General features: G+C 45.2%; 5 protein-coding genes across 5 annotated transcripts; 3 read left to right on the plus strand and 2 right to left on the minus strand.

The window, feature by feature from the left end:
* Positions 1–65: 65 nt before the first annotated feature.
* Positions 66–2,340, minus strand: L199_004976 (uncharacterized protein; the record flags this gene model as incomplete). The annotated part of the gene is made up of 3 exons (XM_064890691.1): positions 66–798; positions 873–1,559; positions 1,724–2,340. 3 exons carry the CDS (start codon positions 2,338–2,340, stop codon positions 66–68), a joined length of 2,037 nt encoding a protein of 678 aa, XP_064746763.1.
* An 806-nt stretch (positions 2,341–3,146) lies between these two features.
* Positions 3,147–5,163, plus strand: L199_004977 (uncharacterized protein; the record flags this gene model as incomplete). The annotated part of the gene is made up of 5 exons (XM_064890692.1): positions 3,147–3,871; positions 4,038–4,279; positions 4,433–4,810; positions 4,933–5,042; positions 5,131–5,163. The coding sequence occupies 5 exons, from the start codon at positions 3,147–3,149 to the stop codon at positions 5,161–5,163; spliced, it is 1,488 nt and encodes a 495-aa protein (XP_064746764.1).
* A 345-nt stretch (positions 5,164–5,508) lies between these two features.
* L199_004978 (uncharacterized protein) lies at positions 5,509–7,677 on the minus strand (the record flags this gene model as incomplete). The annotated part of the gene is made up of 11 exons (XM_064890693.1): positions 5,509–5,571; positions 5,681–5,864; positions 5,929–5,946; positions 6,033–6,112; positions 6,205–6,478; positions 6,552–6,655; positions 6,731–6,832; positions 6,899–6,959; positions 7,031–7,134; positions 7,201–7,561; positions 7,625–7,677. The coding sequence occupies 11 exons, from the start codon at positions 7,675–7,677 to the stop codon at positions 5,509–5,511; spliced, it is 1,404 nt and encodes a 467-aa protein (XP_064746765.1).
* A 674-nt stretch (positions 7,678–8,351) lies between these two features.
* On the plus strand, positions 8,352–11,824 carry L199_004979 (uncharacterized protein; the record flags this gene model as incomplete). Its single annotated transcript, XM_064890694.1, has 10 exons — positions 8,352–8,420; positions 8,558–8,565; positions 8,680–8,770; positions 8,845–8,971; positions 9,070–9,207; positions 9,307–9,404; positions 9,532–9,643; positions 9,700–9,981; positions 10,057–10,240; positions 10,300–11,824. 10 exons carry the CDS (start codon positions 8,352–8,354, stop codon positions 11,822–11,824), a joined length of 2,634 nt encoding a protein of 877 aa, XP_064746766.1.
* Positions 11,825–12,548: 724 nt separating this feature from the next.
* On the plus strand, positions 12,549–14,677 carry L199_004980 (uncharacterized protein; the record flags this gene model as incomplete). Its single annotated transcript, XM_064890695.1, has 5 exons — positions 12,549–13,147; positions 13,252–13,798; positions 13,888–13,998; positions 14,073–14,351; positions 14,441–14,677. The coding sequence occupies 5 exons, from the start codon at positions 12,549–12,551 to the stop codon at positions 14,675–14,677; spliced, it is 1,773 nt and encodes a 590-aa protein (XP_064746767.1).
* Positions 14,678–15,097: the final 420 nt, after the last annotated feature.

A 15,097-nucleotide genomic window follows, 5' to 3' on the forward strand; every position in this document is an offset into this window, starting at 1 on the left:
ATAGTTTGTTACACTTTAAGTACTTGATATAGTACAGAATGACTTCCAAAACATACTCCATCACTTTATCTCTTATTCTTCTTCTTTCCTTTTCCAGGTACGACCACCAAATCACCTCCTTGTCCGCCTTCATCCCCTAATTCTTTGACTTTCAACCCAGCTTCCAGGGTGAACATCAAGTCTTTAACCGTCTCTTCCAACCCTGTACATTCATCTTCCTTCTCTTTCAATCTCCCTCTCAACCCTTCCAACTGATTCTGCAGGTTGGTAATCTTACTGGATAGACCATTAGATAATGATTTTTCATTAGCTAAATTCTGCTGTAGACTTCTGGATAATTCAATAGCTTTCAAAGCTTTATTTTCAGCTTTCTCTTTTGCTCTTTTGGAATCTTCCAATTCTTTCAATCTCCCTTCATTCTCTTTCGAAATGCTTTCTAACTTCTCTAATCGGCTGAGTAAGGTGGATTGTTGAGATTCGTAATGATGTCTCATTGATTCTAATTGACTGGAAAGGAGGTACGAGTATTCTAAAGTGATCGATTCGATGGTGGACATCTTCTCGACGTCTCCTGAGGATGGACCTGCATCGTTTGATGATGTCGAACCTCGAGCGGAGGAAGGTTGAGTATGACCTGGTCGTTGTCGTTGAGGTGTACCGTTGGTAGAAGGCGGTTGAGATGGTGTACCGCCAAGAGGGAGGGGACGAGAAATGTGAGAAGAGGTGACGAGTGATGATGCAGAAGGGAGTTCAACGAGTTTACCATCGGATCGAGATTGGATGAGACGGTGAACATAGCTACCAAGAACAATAAAGTCAGCTTGAAGTCTGAGTAAGCAAGATAGTATATTAATCGAATAAAGTAGACCCACTTATCACCTTTGTAATCCCATACTCTCTGAGTTTCCAATTCCATCGCCAAAACATGTCCGCTCTCTTCCCAATGTCTCCTCGCATGTCCTTTGGAAGGTTCGTACCGTCCACAACCTACCGTCCCGCAAACTACGCATATCCAATTATTCTCCGTCGAATCGCACATCGAACATTTCGTCAGTCTCGTGATTTCCCTCCCACTCGAGGAAGACGCAGTTTGATTTTGATTTTGGTGGTTGGAGGAAAGGAGGAGGTGCGATAGTCTACATACAGGACATTTCGAGTCACCCCATTTCCTCAGACAATCACAATCGAATGTATGTGCGCAAGGTAAAGTGACTAGTCCAGTGACGGTCGAATCGAGTCTTTCTAGACATACAGGACAAGAGGGAAGTTCATATGTGTTTTTCGTATCTACTCCAACCCCATCGAGGAGATTAGGTAATTCCCTTGCTCTTGAGGAATAGACAGAAGGTGGGAAAGCAGGTACGGCGATCGTACTTGATTTGGTGGAGGGTCTATCGAGTTTGTGTAAGATCAAATGATGTATTCGTATAGGATGACATGTCTCCCTTGGATCCAAGGTTGAGAATGCTTTACCGGTGAAGATTACTGAGAAGTCGGATGCTTGAAGGGGATCACGGAATTTGAGTAGAACGATGGATCGATTGGGGGTAGTTGCTTCTCTGTGGTTCATTCAAAGTCAGTCAAGCTTGTATTTACTTATCATAGTGCATGGAATGTCATGAAGGACGTTATAAATAGCACTATCCATTAGTATAGCGAAGAGATTCGATCCTTACGAATGAACAGAGGGTGATCAAGGCAATGGTCCAGCTGCTATACTCACCTGATCATCCTCACTCCTTCTAGACAATTACTCCACCCTCCAATGAACTCAATGAAATCTGCAGGTCTCATCCACGCAGGTACAGCCAAAATCGCAATCAAACTCCCATCTTCACCTTCTGCTTTCTCACCTATCAAGTCGGAATGGAGTTGTTGGCTGGTATTACTCCCTTCTCCAATGGGGTGCGAGTCGATACTAGCTATGAGAGAAGCTGGCGGAGGATGTTTGAATAAGTGGACGACACCTCTACCTAATTCCGAAATTCCAGATGCGAATGACGAATCTAGGATGTTAGGTCCAGAAGAAGGGTTGGGATAGTGCGCAAGGAGAGGTTGGAGAGACAAGTCGTCGACGGTTGTAGGGTTCTTCTTCGATGGACTGGGTAAATTACGTGAAGCAGTTGAGGGATTGTGTTTCCTTCGTCCTGGGGAAGAAGAAGGGGTAGGAGTGGGTTGCATCTTATCAGATGATTTCTCTTGGGTGAAATCAATCCAGTCTACGTCGATTTCACCTAATCGCCAATCCTGTCCTATATCGTCTTCCAAGGGTAAAGCGGGGTCAGGAGAATGGATGGCGATGATCAGTGAGTACAAGTGAGAGGGTATGGGTAGGGTCATGGTAGGTGTACTCCTGACATGACTAGCTATTGGATGTAGGTATGCGAGTATGAGATTGTTGGTACTGTGTTTGACGTTATCGCATGTTGCTTACTACTGTACTCTTGAGACTCGCAACGTGAATGGAGTGGCAACCTCCCAAGTCACGTGATCTCAACACCGACTGACGCAGAGTGTCAAAGATAAGATAAAGCGAATGTTGTCGATCTGTCTCAGTAAAGAAGCCCTGCATGCTCAGGCATGCCAGGAATGGCACACAATCAAACATGATTCATTCGCAAGAGGTAAACAAAGGTGGTGTGATTGTCGATCTACTGTATTTCCAGAAGCTCGAAGTATCCCAGGAATGTGGCAGGTCTCTTTCACCCAAATCCAATTCAATTCATTCGAGAACTCGATTGTTATTCCGACCGATTCGCCTTGTCTGGTTTATTAGCAGTCAGAAGTTGACTGATCAACCAGCATCCCAATTCGTATCATCATCCTCGAGGTTGTTCAGAATACAACTTTTCGAAATGTATAAATTCTATCTTGGGTAGGCAAACGATTGAAGCTCTTCTCCTCGTTCATTCACTCATTTTGCTCTCTTGCTCTTTCTTCATTCTTGATCACTTATAATCTACTATTCGATTTCGCTACTTTCATTTCATTTCAATTCAATTATAACATCTTCATCTAAAGTTCAGTATCAACTTATAGCTTCTGTCCAGCCCACACTTTGTTGATTCTTCTCCTTTCGTCCTTGATAAATTGATACTTGAAATCCCTTGATCTCAAACACTGCCAATTCCCTCCATCTCACTAAAATGGTCTTAGTCGGTCTTCTCCCCATCCTCGCCTTCGCAGGTACGATCCAAGCTGCCGCGATCCCCATCGACTCAACTCCACCAGCTTCACCTGCACTCTCTCTCCCCGCCGGTGGGGGTTCAGCAACTTTCTCGCCCGTTCCCACTTTCTCACCTCAATTGGGTGTTCCATCACCCACCTTTCCCAATGCACCGTCAATCGATAACACTCCAGATATTCATCAGAACACTTCTGGAGGTGGGAGATATACCCAGGATGGCTCACAGGGTGGACTTCGATCAGGTACAGGTGTAGGAAGAGGTAAAGGACTGACTAATGCGGAAAGGATGCGAAGAGGATTAGGTATCTTGCCACCTACTAGACGAATGACTGGAAAACCTTCAAAGAGAAGTGGTATCCCAAATGGTTCACCTCAAGTGGACGCTGCTCAATTTCAATCTCCTGTCATGGATGGGGATGGGGTGGTGGCTACGCCAAATGATGGAAGTATTGCTGAGACCTCTTTACCAGATGACAACAATCAAGATCAGGATCAATCAGGATCTTCAGACATCAACCAAGATAGTAACGACAACGCCAATAATAATAACGATAATGATCAAACGGCTGATATCAACGATGGAAGGGTGTTGGCGTCCAAGAAATACGCTATGAGAATGACCAACCCTGAAGATGGCAGTGATATGGGTTTGATCACTGGACCTCAAGGGGATGATAATCCATTGTGAGTGATGAGTATGTGCAACGATACGGATGGGGACTTCGTAGTCCGTAGTGACCAAAGAGAACCGGAAGGCAACCCTCTCTTGAGAGATTCAACCTGTTTTGTGGAAAAAGTGTCCAAGATGGATGAGCTGATAATCTGATCCATTTGATTCCTTTAATCGTAGAATCGGTTATTCTCCTTCCCCGGCTGAACCACTGCAAATGACCATGCCCACCGACCCCTCCTCCAACAGTCCATTCTCCATCGTACCCAGCTCCAATCCCGATTCAGCCGGCGACGACTCAACATTCAAAGGTCCTCGGAAGCTCTTGGCCGCAGTACCTCATCGAACCTCCACTGATCCAGGTTCGGGGGACCTGATGCCTGGGAATGGGAATTATGCACCGTTGGGTATGGGTTGGAAAGGTGAGTGCAATCTAATTAGAAACAGCCTCTATATTATAAAGGCTACATGAATGATCTCTCTTCACAACCCTTGTATCGATATACACCCGCGAGAGGGGTTAATCAGGACCTGGAGAAAGCCACTTACTAAATTGATTTTATCTCACTTAATAGACGGATCGGGACTTCTCCACATCAATATCCAAGCTTTGATTAACCATCCTGAGTCCTCTATACCTGGCTCCCCCCTACCGCTTCCCGCAAGTGATGATCCGACGTCCGACCTTCCGGTAGATCCCTCGACTGTGTTCGGAGCACCCAAACAGCTTTTATCCAGACCTGGGGGATCGGTCTTACCTTCCACCACCAACCTTCCGGTCGATACCTCAAACCTACCTTTAGGAGCTTCTTCAGATCCTACTTCCCTCCTTCATGGGACCGTCTCCAACATTCCATTGGGAGGTGGATCGTTCGGTGATCCGCAAGACACGTTATGGACTTTTGAGAAAGGGTCGAATAAGCTTTTGGCTCAGTATGTCAATTCGGATGGAAGTGAGCTTGTCCGATTCTACTCTTTCAATCCTAACAGCCCTATGAATCTTTCAATTTAGATGGAGTGCTATGGTTATGATGATTGATCGTTTAATCTTTCTTACCTTGCCTGATTTACCTAGGCACCGTCCCAACATACTTCGTAACTGGTGGTGACTGTTCACATACTATCTGTCTAACGGCTGATGTGAATGCTTTCAAGGATGCTCAAGGAGGTGGAGCTCATGAGGTGGTAAGTTGTTCGAAGTACTCATGATAAAAAGGGACAACGAACAGCGAATAAACGAGGATACTGATGATTTCTTTTCTTCTTCCCGTAGCACGTTTTGGCCGAAGCCCTTGCCGATCTCTAAATGAAAAGTAGACCATACAGCACTGCATGTATCCCATTCTAGATAATCTGTTTAAGTGTTCAATCAAAATGAGGCATGTCAGTAGAATAAGGATATGCATAGATGCAGATGTGATTATACCCCATTCATCTCAATATCGACAGTAGTTCAGAGTCCAGTTCGGTCAGTAATCAACGATCACTTACATGAAAAATGATTCGTGAAAAATGCATTACATATAGTTATACACATCTACTCTGATCTACTTTACAATCGTATCTACACTTTTTGATTTTAATTGTTGAACCGACGTTTCTCTTCACCTTTCAAGGCCTCACAATACCTCGATTTCTTGCTCGATGAGTCTTAGACGACAGATACAGCAGGTATCAAACCCTTTTGTTGGATCTGTTCAGCCAGCGATTCCACCTGTTGATAAGAAACTCATCATTTCAGCCTGGTCCACGCGGGCATTAAGATTATGATCCTGGTAACTACCAAGCTCTGAATTCAGGGGGAAACAACACTATGAACTTACCTTGATGCTAGTCTCCCTGATCCTATCATCCCACCTCTCACTCCATAATCTAGGTTCGATCTCTTTCTCTTTACTCTCGATACCTAATCCTCCAGCCGTACCTTGAGCTTCGGCATCTGTATCGTGGGAAGTACGAGATTCGAAGTAGAGGAGATGTAAAGGTTGATCTATCCATGCTCTGAGACTAGATCGTTAACACCCAGATATCAGCCACAGTTCGACCATCCATCGAGAGTCTGCTAGCTCACCGTCCTTGTTCGATCATCCTACAAGACATCATATCCCATCAAATTAGCTGCCTTCATGTCTACCATGAATGATGAGGAACAGTAGTTGGAGACTGCAGACCCACCTTCTTGCCGTGTTCTCAGCTGAATCAGCATCTAAATCCAGTATATTACCCAGCGCTTCAAAGCTTATGTTATCATAGACCTGTATCAACCATCAAAGCAAGCTACATCAGCTATCCCCGGTGTCACGAACCTATTTCAACTAGCTGAATTGGGAAATCTGTCTCGACCTACCTTCCCACAGGCATTCACATTATGTTCCCTAACAGCTCTTTCCAATACCGTCCCTCCTCCTTCAACCTTTGCTCTCTGATGTTCCTCCAAGGAAGCTTCAAATTCCTTCACCTCTTCCTGTCTTACTATATACTCTAATAGCATCTTCCTCAACATCGTTGCTAGTGAGGGTGGGAGGGAACTTTGGACACGATCGTCTCGGTTGAGTGTAGCAAGGATCCGCGATCGTTGAGGTCCGGATGGTGCGAGGATTGATGTAGTTACTGCTGCTTTGCTATGGTTAGAGGAGGGACAGGAGTCAGCTTGTTGAAATGACTTTAAATCAAGGCAGGAGGTTGAAAGCTCACAGCATTTGTAATCTATCATCCTCAGCCACTGAACTTTCAAAAGATACTTCATGGTATTTCTGAGCAGCTTCGTTGAATCTAGCTGAGAAATCAAATAATCTAGCCTGCAATATCATTACAATTAGTATAGAAGCTACCTTCGGAGGGGACACGCAGTGGTGTCTATTTGGTCAGCTCACCTGGGATAGCTTATATTGTAAGTTCGTCTCTTTATCCTTGGTCACATGGATTGACAAAGATGCTCTGGAGAAGTAAGTTTGCGCTTGTCCCCATTCACCGCACTGATCGGGAGCAAAGTAATCAGCTGTGATTCGCGTCATATGATGCAAGACGGAGAAGTAGCTAACCTCGAGGAGTAATCTAACTATCTTGATGTATACCGCTAATTTCTCTTCATCCGATATCAATCTATCATATTACAAGAAAATCATCAGCTTGCAAGGCTTTCTTGATGATGGCGCTAAGGTAGTTGTACTTACCTCGAAGTACCTTCCAAAGGAATCTGCATCAAAGCCTTCGCAGCCCCCAGGAAGTCATCTTCGATCGTTAGAAGGTGGGAATAGAGATGTCTCAATACTGTTGTCTACTCCCATCATCCACACACATAAGCCATATCCACCGGATGTGGTTAGTCGCAGAATGTACTGACCTGTTCATCGCACCATCCACTCAATCCCCCACCACTCAACACACCTTCCACCACATCCCTCCTTATCTCCTCTCCATGTTCATTCTTGAGCGCTTGTATACCCAAATCTTCATATTTTGCTTGATCGTTCGATAATTCTTCATCGAGGGGAATAGCCGAAGTACCCTTTTTGTCCATACTTGTACCTGCACATAGGGCAATCACATATGATCCCAGTACTCTTCGACCTACCACCATCGCCATGGACGTAGAGGTGGTGAAGTGTCTTCCGAATGTGATGAGTGCATTGGATGAAGGTGATTGGGACGAGAGGAGGGTGGTGAGTAGGGAAAGGTATGATTGAGTACGTTCTTTCTGATTTCTGGGGATGGGTACCTCGTCAGATCAAGCGGTGTCACGGAAGGGATGAGACAGGTGTACGTACGAGATTGAAGAGATTGAATCGAGCTGCGAGGAGATATCTGAACCCACGTCCATTTTGGCTGTTCTATCGTAAGATGGAAGGTGATATCGAGTGGAAGGAGAGAAAGAATGTTGGTTAATAGTCTTATGTCGGTGGTTGATGCATGTAGTCATGGTGAGAGTGGAGGTGACCAGACCAGGTATTGATGGATGCGGAGATCTGGATATGTCCGGGGCTCGGACAGGTACGTGATACGTAATGACCTTTTCACTGTATGATGAATCGCAAGTAACCCTTAAGCCTCCTTTAGCATGCTTTCCCTTTCAATGATTGGCACCACGCCGCACCCCTCCATACCGCACACTATGACAGACAGCCTGATCCTCCTATGCCCATAAACATCAACATCAACATCCTCTCCATCCACTTCATTCATACACGGAGAGCACCATACAGTACACCAAAAGTACATCCACCACCTCCTCCCGCTCTCCCTGTTGATGTTTCCAAGCAGGTACGACTGGACACATCCAACTCCTCAAGCAATAGCAACAAACACCGGGCCGACGTCTCTCCACTTCCCCCGCTTATCGTGTACAGCAGGCGACATTTGTATCACTCGTAAACATCAATCAGCACCGCATCCCGCCAACCGTCCCCTATCCATTACTGATACACGAATACCGACCATAACTCATACCATCCCTCTCTGCGTCATCGTCCTCACACCCTCGAGAGCCTGTCCAACATGTCCCACAATCTAGATAAGATAGTCAAATTGGCTTGTAAGCCCAAGAATGCCCCGCCGAAAGCAAAGGTGAGTGGACTGAGCTTTCTACATGTATCTATCTACCTATCTGTCTACCTGTACAATGGTACTCAACCGCTATGATGTACAATTTTCTGTCAATTTGGGGATATATACTGATGGACCGCCTTCTTTTGTTATATTAGTATATCGAGTACGTCTAATAAATCATCCATTTCCTCTCTTCCACCCATCCACCTTGTCTCCTCGTCTCATACCGCCAATGCCTTCTTCGATCATATTCAGATTCTGACAGCTCGCTTTGCAGGGTGTTGGTAGCAGCGACATACTCAGATGACGGTTCTTTACAAGATATAATCCGCTCATTATCACTCAGAATAAGAGAGGCCAATGCGGTGGTGAGTGATCTCAGGACCAGTCCAAAATCAGGTCAAACAGTCTAGCTGCTAACGTTGACGAAAAAACTTGCCAGGTCGTGTTCAAAGCTTTGTTAACGATACATCAAATGATGAGATCAGGTTCGACAGATCAATTCTTGGGTGTATTGTCAAGGCAGGATGTACTGAAATTGAGGAATGTATCCGGACAAGGATTTGAAGGTGAGTAGCAGTGTCCCGTTCTATCCATTCCTATGCCTACTCATATACACCGTCCGTAAAATTGCAATGGCTAAAGTTTATTTGTGTGGTCGGTATAGGCTTCCAACCTCCCGCAAGTCTCTCGGCGTACGCAGCATATCTTGACTCAAGGATAAAATGCTTTAGGGATATAAAACATGATGTAGTTCAGATGCAGACTGAATCAAACAGGAGAAGTGAAGGGTCGTCGGCTAATTGTAAGTTATACACCACACTCGGATGGGAAATCATCAGCCTAACATTGTAAGGCGATGAGGTTGGACAAACGAACTGATCGATGTTTTCTGTACATGTAGCCAAAGCAAGGAAATTGAGACATCTATCAGTGGAAAAAGGTTTGTTGAGAGAAGTGAAGTATGTCCAGAAGATCTTGGATAGTCTGATTCAATGTCGAGTGAGTAGACTTCCTTTGATGCACTCATCCCATGCAGATGAGCACGTCTACCATTACTTTTTAGAAATCCTTCTCTCCCTCACTACTTCTTTCGCGAGCATCCCTCTGACTCCCAGTTCTTCACTAGTTTTACGACGATGATTTGAGAGATGAGAACACCGTATTGGCATTCAGAATGTTGGTTAAGGATCTCTTGGTTCTGTTCCAAGCAGGTAACGAAGGAGTTTGCAACATTCTTGGTAAGTCGAGACTTCCCCCTTCTATCCATCTCGTACCCTAGCTGACATCTGCGCAGAACACTATTTCGAGATGTCCAAGGTGGATGCAACAGAGTCTTTCGATATATACAAATCATTCATCAAGCAAACCGATAGAGTGGTCGACTATCTAGGTGTAGCTAGGAAACTGAACCATGTCGTTAATGTACCTGTACCCAATCTGAAACATGCACCAACGGGATTGGTGAAAGCTCTAGAGGAGTATCTGAACGATCCTAATTTCGAGAACAACAGGTTGGAGTATAAGAAGAGTTTGGGCGTGGTGGAAGGTAAATCAGGCAGAGATCCTTCTCCTGCAGGTGAGTTGACGATTATCGAATATTGCGATCGGCCGGGGAAGAAATATGACTGACTATGGTGAATATGCAATTCAGCAGTGGTAAAGGAAACGAAGCCTGCCGCGACATCCTCGACATCTTCCGCACCTGCTCCAGCCCCAGCACCATCTTCTCCTCCGCCTGCAGCTGCTCCTCCGGGATCGTCTCAGAAGATACAAGATTTCTTTGATTCTATACAGACCGATCAACAGCCTACCATGTTTGGTGGACCTGCACAACAGTGAGTTCAATTCGACCCACTGTCACTTTCTACCATTGCTAACACCGTCGGAACTTCAGGATGAATTACAACCAAATGACCATGCACAACAGCCAACAATTCAACCCATTCCGTCAATCGATGATGATGCCTCAACAAACTGGTTTCATGCCACCTCAAATGACGGGTTTCCCAGGTCAACAACCCCACCAACAAAGCTTCTTACAACCTCAACAAACTGGTATGATGGCTTTCGGCGGCGCTGCTCCGAACCAACAAATACAACCTCAACAGACAGGGATGATGGCATTTGGTGGAGGTGGTGGACAAAGACAATCCATGTTCCCTCAGCAACCCCAACAGCAAACGTTCATGCAACCTCAACAGACTGGATTCATGCAACCTCAACAAACGAACTTTGTCCAACCTCAACCGACAGGTGCTGGATCTGGCTTCTTGCAACCTCAAGCTACAGGTTCCAACCCGTTCCGACAGAGTATGATGCTGAACACTTCCACACTGAACGGTGGAGGAGCGATGTCCCAACCATCTTCACCATTCGGCAATCATCCTACTAGTCCTGGTGGAGTCGGTGTCAATGGATTTGGTCAGCTTCAAAGACCTGGTTCTACACCTGCACTCAGCACCAGTACTGCGATAAACGCCGAGCCTAAACCTTTGACTGCTCAGGTGACTGGATCGAAGAACCCTTTCGCACCTGCTGGAGGTGTACCTCCACCTGTGCCGCAAATGCCAAAAGGTCCAACGATGAATGAATTGTTGATGGGTAGTATGAACAAACATCCTACCGGTAATGCCAATGGTAATTCACCTTGGGGTCAGATTCAACCTCAACAGCAGCAACAACAACAGCAAAACGGTACATCTGGGATGTCAGACATAGCTTCTGCATTTACCTTTGACACATCTAAATCCAACAATAACGGAAACGATTTCCTATCTCAATTCGGTTCAGGTTCAACCAATGGTCCTTCATCGCCTTCCTCAACGACCAATGGAATATCCCAATTCGGTAGTATCTCATCTCAACCTACTGGTTTGACATCATTGTCTTCACAGCCAACCGGTACGGGAAGTGGAGGGTTCTTACAACCTCAACAAACGGGATATGGAGGAAGTACGATCAAACCGTTCAAACCTACCAGTTCGTTCGGTTCACAATTATTAGAAAGTTTACCTCCTATACAGGAACCTGGATCTAACTCCAATACTGCATCTACCCCGAACAAATCATCTATTGGATTACCAAGTCAGTCTACAGGGTTTGGACAAGGTCTAAGCCCACAGATGACAGGAACACCTAACCCATTTAGACAATCGATTTTTGGTAGTTTAGGTCCGAACTCCCCGTCTGGTGGCATAGGAGGGATGAACAGTCAGAGCACTGGATTTGGTACGATCGGAGCAGGAGGGCCGTTTGGGTCGGGAAGTCCGTTCGCAGGTCAGAACAAACAGGGCCAGGGTCTACCTCAGGGACAACAACAACAGCAGAATCAGAATCAGAATCAGAATCAGAATCAGATGAATCAATTTGGGATGTTTGGTACGGGTGGGAACAGTGGTGGTGGTGGGTCTTTGATATAATCGATATAAACTGCTTGGTATGATATGGTAAGGTATGGTATGGTCTTTGGGTAATATAACATATATGAGAGATGTATTCCTTGATATTCACTGTACGCACTGACCTCTACTGATCATACGGGTACACACACACTGAAACAGTATACCCTGATGGAACGACAAGAAAACGTTTTTTTTTTTTAATTCGAAATTTGATCACTACCACTAAAAATACCTGTTGTCAGCATGTATCTTTGTACCAATTATCATCGCACAAACCATACAATATGCCAACCCTTGAACAAGGATCTCGAACAGTCAACGATACGAGCCGTACTTAAATCACATACAGTAATGTATACGGAACATAGGGTGACAAGATATCATTCGACACTCTTCAGTTTCAATACTACAGTAATTAATGATGGGAATAGACAGTAACTAATCTCACTAGAAGAACAATAAGTATCAAGTATCAATGAGGAATCAGCGGGAAAGGGATGAGAATAGAAGGTAAGTCTTAAGTCTTGGATAATCCAGAGTCCGGTGGAAACCTATCTTGATCTAGCGTCTGCTGATAAGCTATACGATGAGCTGACGTGATACCATATTGCTTTAACGTCTTTGGCTGCTACTGTACGACAGGCAAATCGATCACAGCTTGAATAACCCCAAAAGCAAGTCGACTCAAGCAGACAAGAAGTCTCCTCATTCGTATTTCTACTCCTGCTCATCATCATCCACAATGTCCTCATCATCGAAGATCCACAGCTTGTCAACAAATTCATCACACACACCATCAATCTCTTTGTATCGTCATCGGATGTATGCCAATAATTGTCCTGATCTAAAGAGGAAAAGATATGGGCCATATGCTACCACACCCGTACGATACTCCTCATCATCCGCTGCGACTTCCTCATCCTCGTTTACCAGACCTTCTGCAACCAGGCTTGATATCTCCAGGACACCCAGTCCAGCGGGTCGGAATGGATGCTCGAAGTTCCTAAAAACATCAACACCTAAATCATACCCATCAACACCCAAATCATACCCATGCGATCTGCATCCTACTGGGAGGCATCAACGGACTGGTGATGATATCGATCCCATTGAGATTAATAATGATCGTAATGGTAAACAGCAGCAAGAGCAAAGAAAAGATCAGGATCATATTGGCAGTTTAGGTCAGAAAGGAGTTGGAAGCGATTTCGCTCAGACTCAAGATTCATTCGACTCGGAGGAGGGAAAAAACGATCCTGGTGATGAAGCTGGCGATGATAGTGATTTGGATTGTCTTGATTCTGATTACGAGGAAGAAAGAAACATACCTGACAGTCAAAGGTGAGGTCATTGTCACTACTACGATGCCTACGGGGTGTTGCGCATGTCTGTCATTCAACTGAGTCGTCGCTATATGAGCTAATGTGATTTGTGATCGCATGCAGCCATTCTCCACTCACAATGAGCATGACAACCTCGACGATCTGCCAACCTGGTCGAGATGACATCCATAATGGCATCTCCTCCAGCGATCTAGAGTTCACACCTGAAATCGATGGGAGTACCCCTCCAGCCCCATGGGAGATTACGATACCAAAGATAGAAGAGAGGCTATCGTACCTCCGAGCTCGGTGGAAAGTCGATTTGACTCCCTCAACCAATGCGAGTTGGGACAAGACGAGCATGGCGGAAAATACGAGTACACCGTCACTATTAGCTCGGAACTCACATTTCGCGCCGAGTAGCTTCAAAGCTGGCGGAGTGAATCAACAGAATCAAGTCGTATATGGGGAGGATACAAACATTGGCGAGTCTCTTCACAATGAACTCGACTCGAACACACCCAAGGACAATCATCAGACTGATGATTCGCAATCAGACACTGAGAAGATAAAGATACGAATGATCCGTCACGAAGAAGTCGAGGACGGTGGGATCTCATCGATTCGATCCTCATCAAATAGGCGTGACTCGACTCCTTCATCCCCATGTGTAAGTGGAATGCGTCATCACGTAAAGCCATAAGTCGATTCGCTAATCAATATGTCGAAACTGTACCACCCTTGGCCTATCGTAACTAGCTAACACCACCAAATTATACTCCGCTCTTCGTCAACTACCAATGCTGGCCGCCAATTCCTTTGCAGATGCACACCAAAGGTTTACCATCAGACTTGATACATGAATTGATCGTGAGTTCTAGCTCACGATGAGATCTATACTACCAGAACATTCTCTACGACCAAAAGGATGACACTCGCTGTAGCACTGGGGCGGACACAGCACCAACATACCTCTGAAAGCCGATATCATCCTCTTCCATCGTGAGGGTGATGACATCAAACCGTCCACTCCCAGAAATAGCCAGGAACTGCAGCTTTTCTGCCAAGCGTTCGAAAGGGGTCAGAAAGTATTATCGTCACTGTGGGTAGACGATTCCATCAAAATTGGCAAGTTGCAAGATTGGGGGCCGTACGAGATATGGTTGAATGAGAGCGATATACCTAAGAAGAGGGCAGCGGCGATCAAAGCGAATGAGAAGAGGGTGAGTATTGTGATGTACTGTGATAGTTCTACTTTGCTGCGCTTCAGAATTCTAGGTTGATTTGATTACTAATTGATGCTTTGAAATAGACAATGCAGCATATGGCGATGCATTCCCTCTTTCACCAAGGGAATAGGCCCCGTGGAAAAGATCAGAAGGATCAAACGATGATCCCTCATCAGGACGAGAAATCTGAAGTATTGGACCTGGGATCGGAATTAGAGAGTGATGAAGAGTTTGATGGTATTGGCGGAGTAAGGAAAATCGGTGAAAAGGGCTTGGTCACTTTACATCAATTGAAGTTCAGGTCCAAACCTCGATCTTGAATCTGATGGAACATGTTGTATGTACTATTCAAGTTGTGTCTTAGTACAGAGAAGTGTCACTTCCGTTCTCAGTCATCATGCATAAGTCCTTTTCCAAATGTTACACTCTTCAACTATTTGTATTTCATAGTGTATGTAACAACGGAACCAAACAAACACTTGATCGATGTTTCACGTTTTGTGTATGAAACAGACGACGCGGGTCCGAGCGTTTTGTTCTCTGATCGCGTGCCTGAACAGTGGTTTATTGTCTCGTCTTTCTTGCTCTGATGTCCGAGTTGAGTGGGTGGGATCATTGGTTGTAACAGGGGTGCTGGGTATGTGTTATTGATCTTGGTGTGTGTGTGTGTGTGTATGTATGTCCCCTATAACAAATTGTACCCTCGGGCCTCGGGAACGGGCGCAAGGATGTACAATTAT

Source organism: Kwoniella botswanensis, chromosome 1 (assembly GCF_036426115.1).
Source record: "Kwoniella botswanensis chromosome 1, complete sequence".
Taxonomy (NCBI): Eukaryota; Fungi; Basidiomycota; class Tremellomycetes; order Tremellales; family Cryptococcaceae; genus Kwoniella; species Kwoniella botswanensis.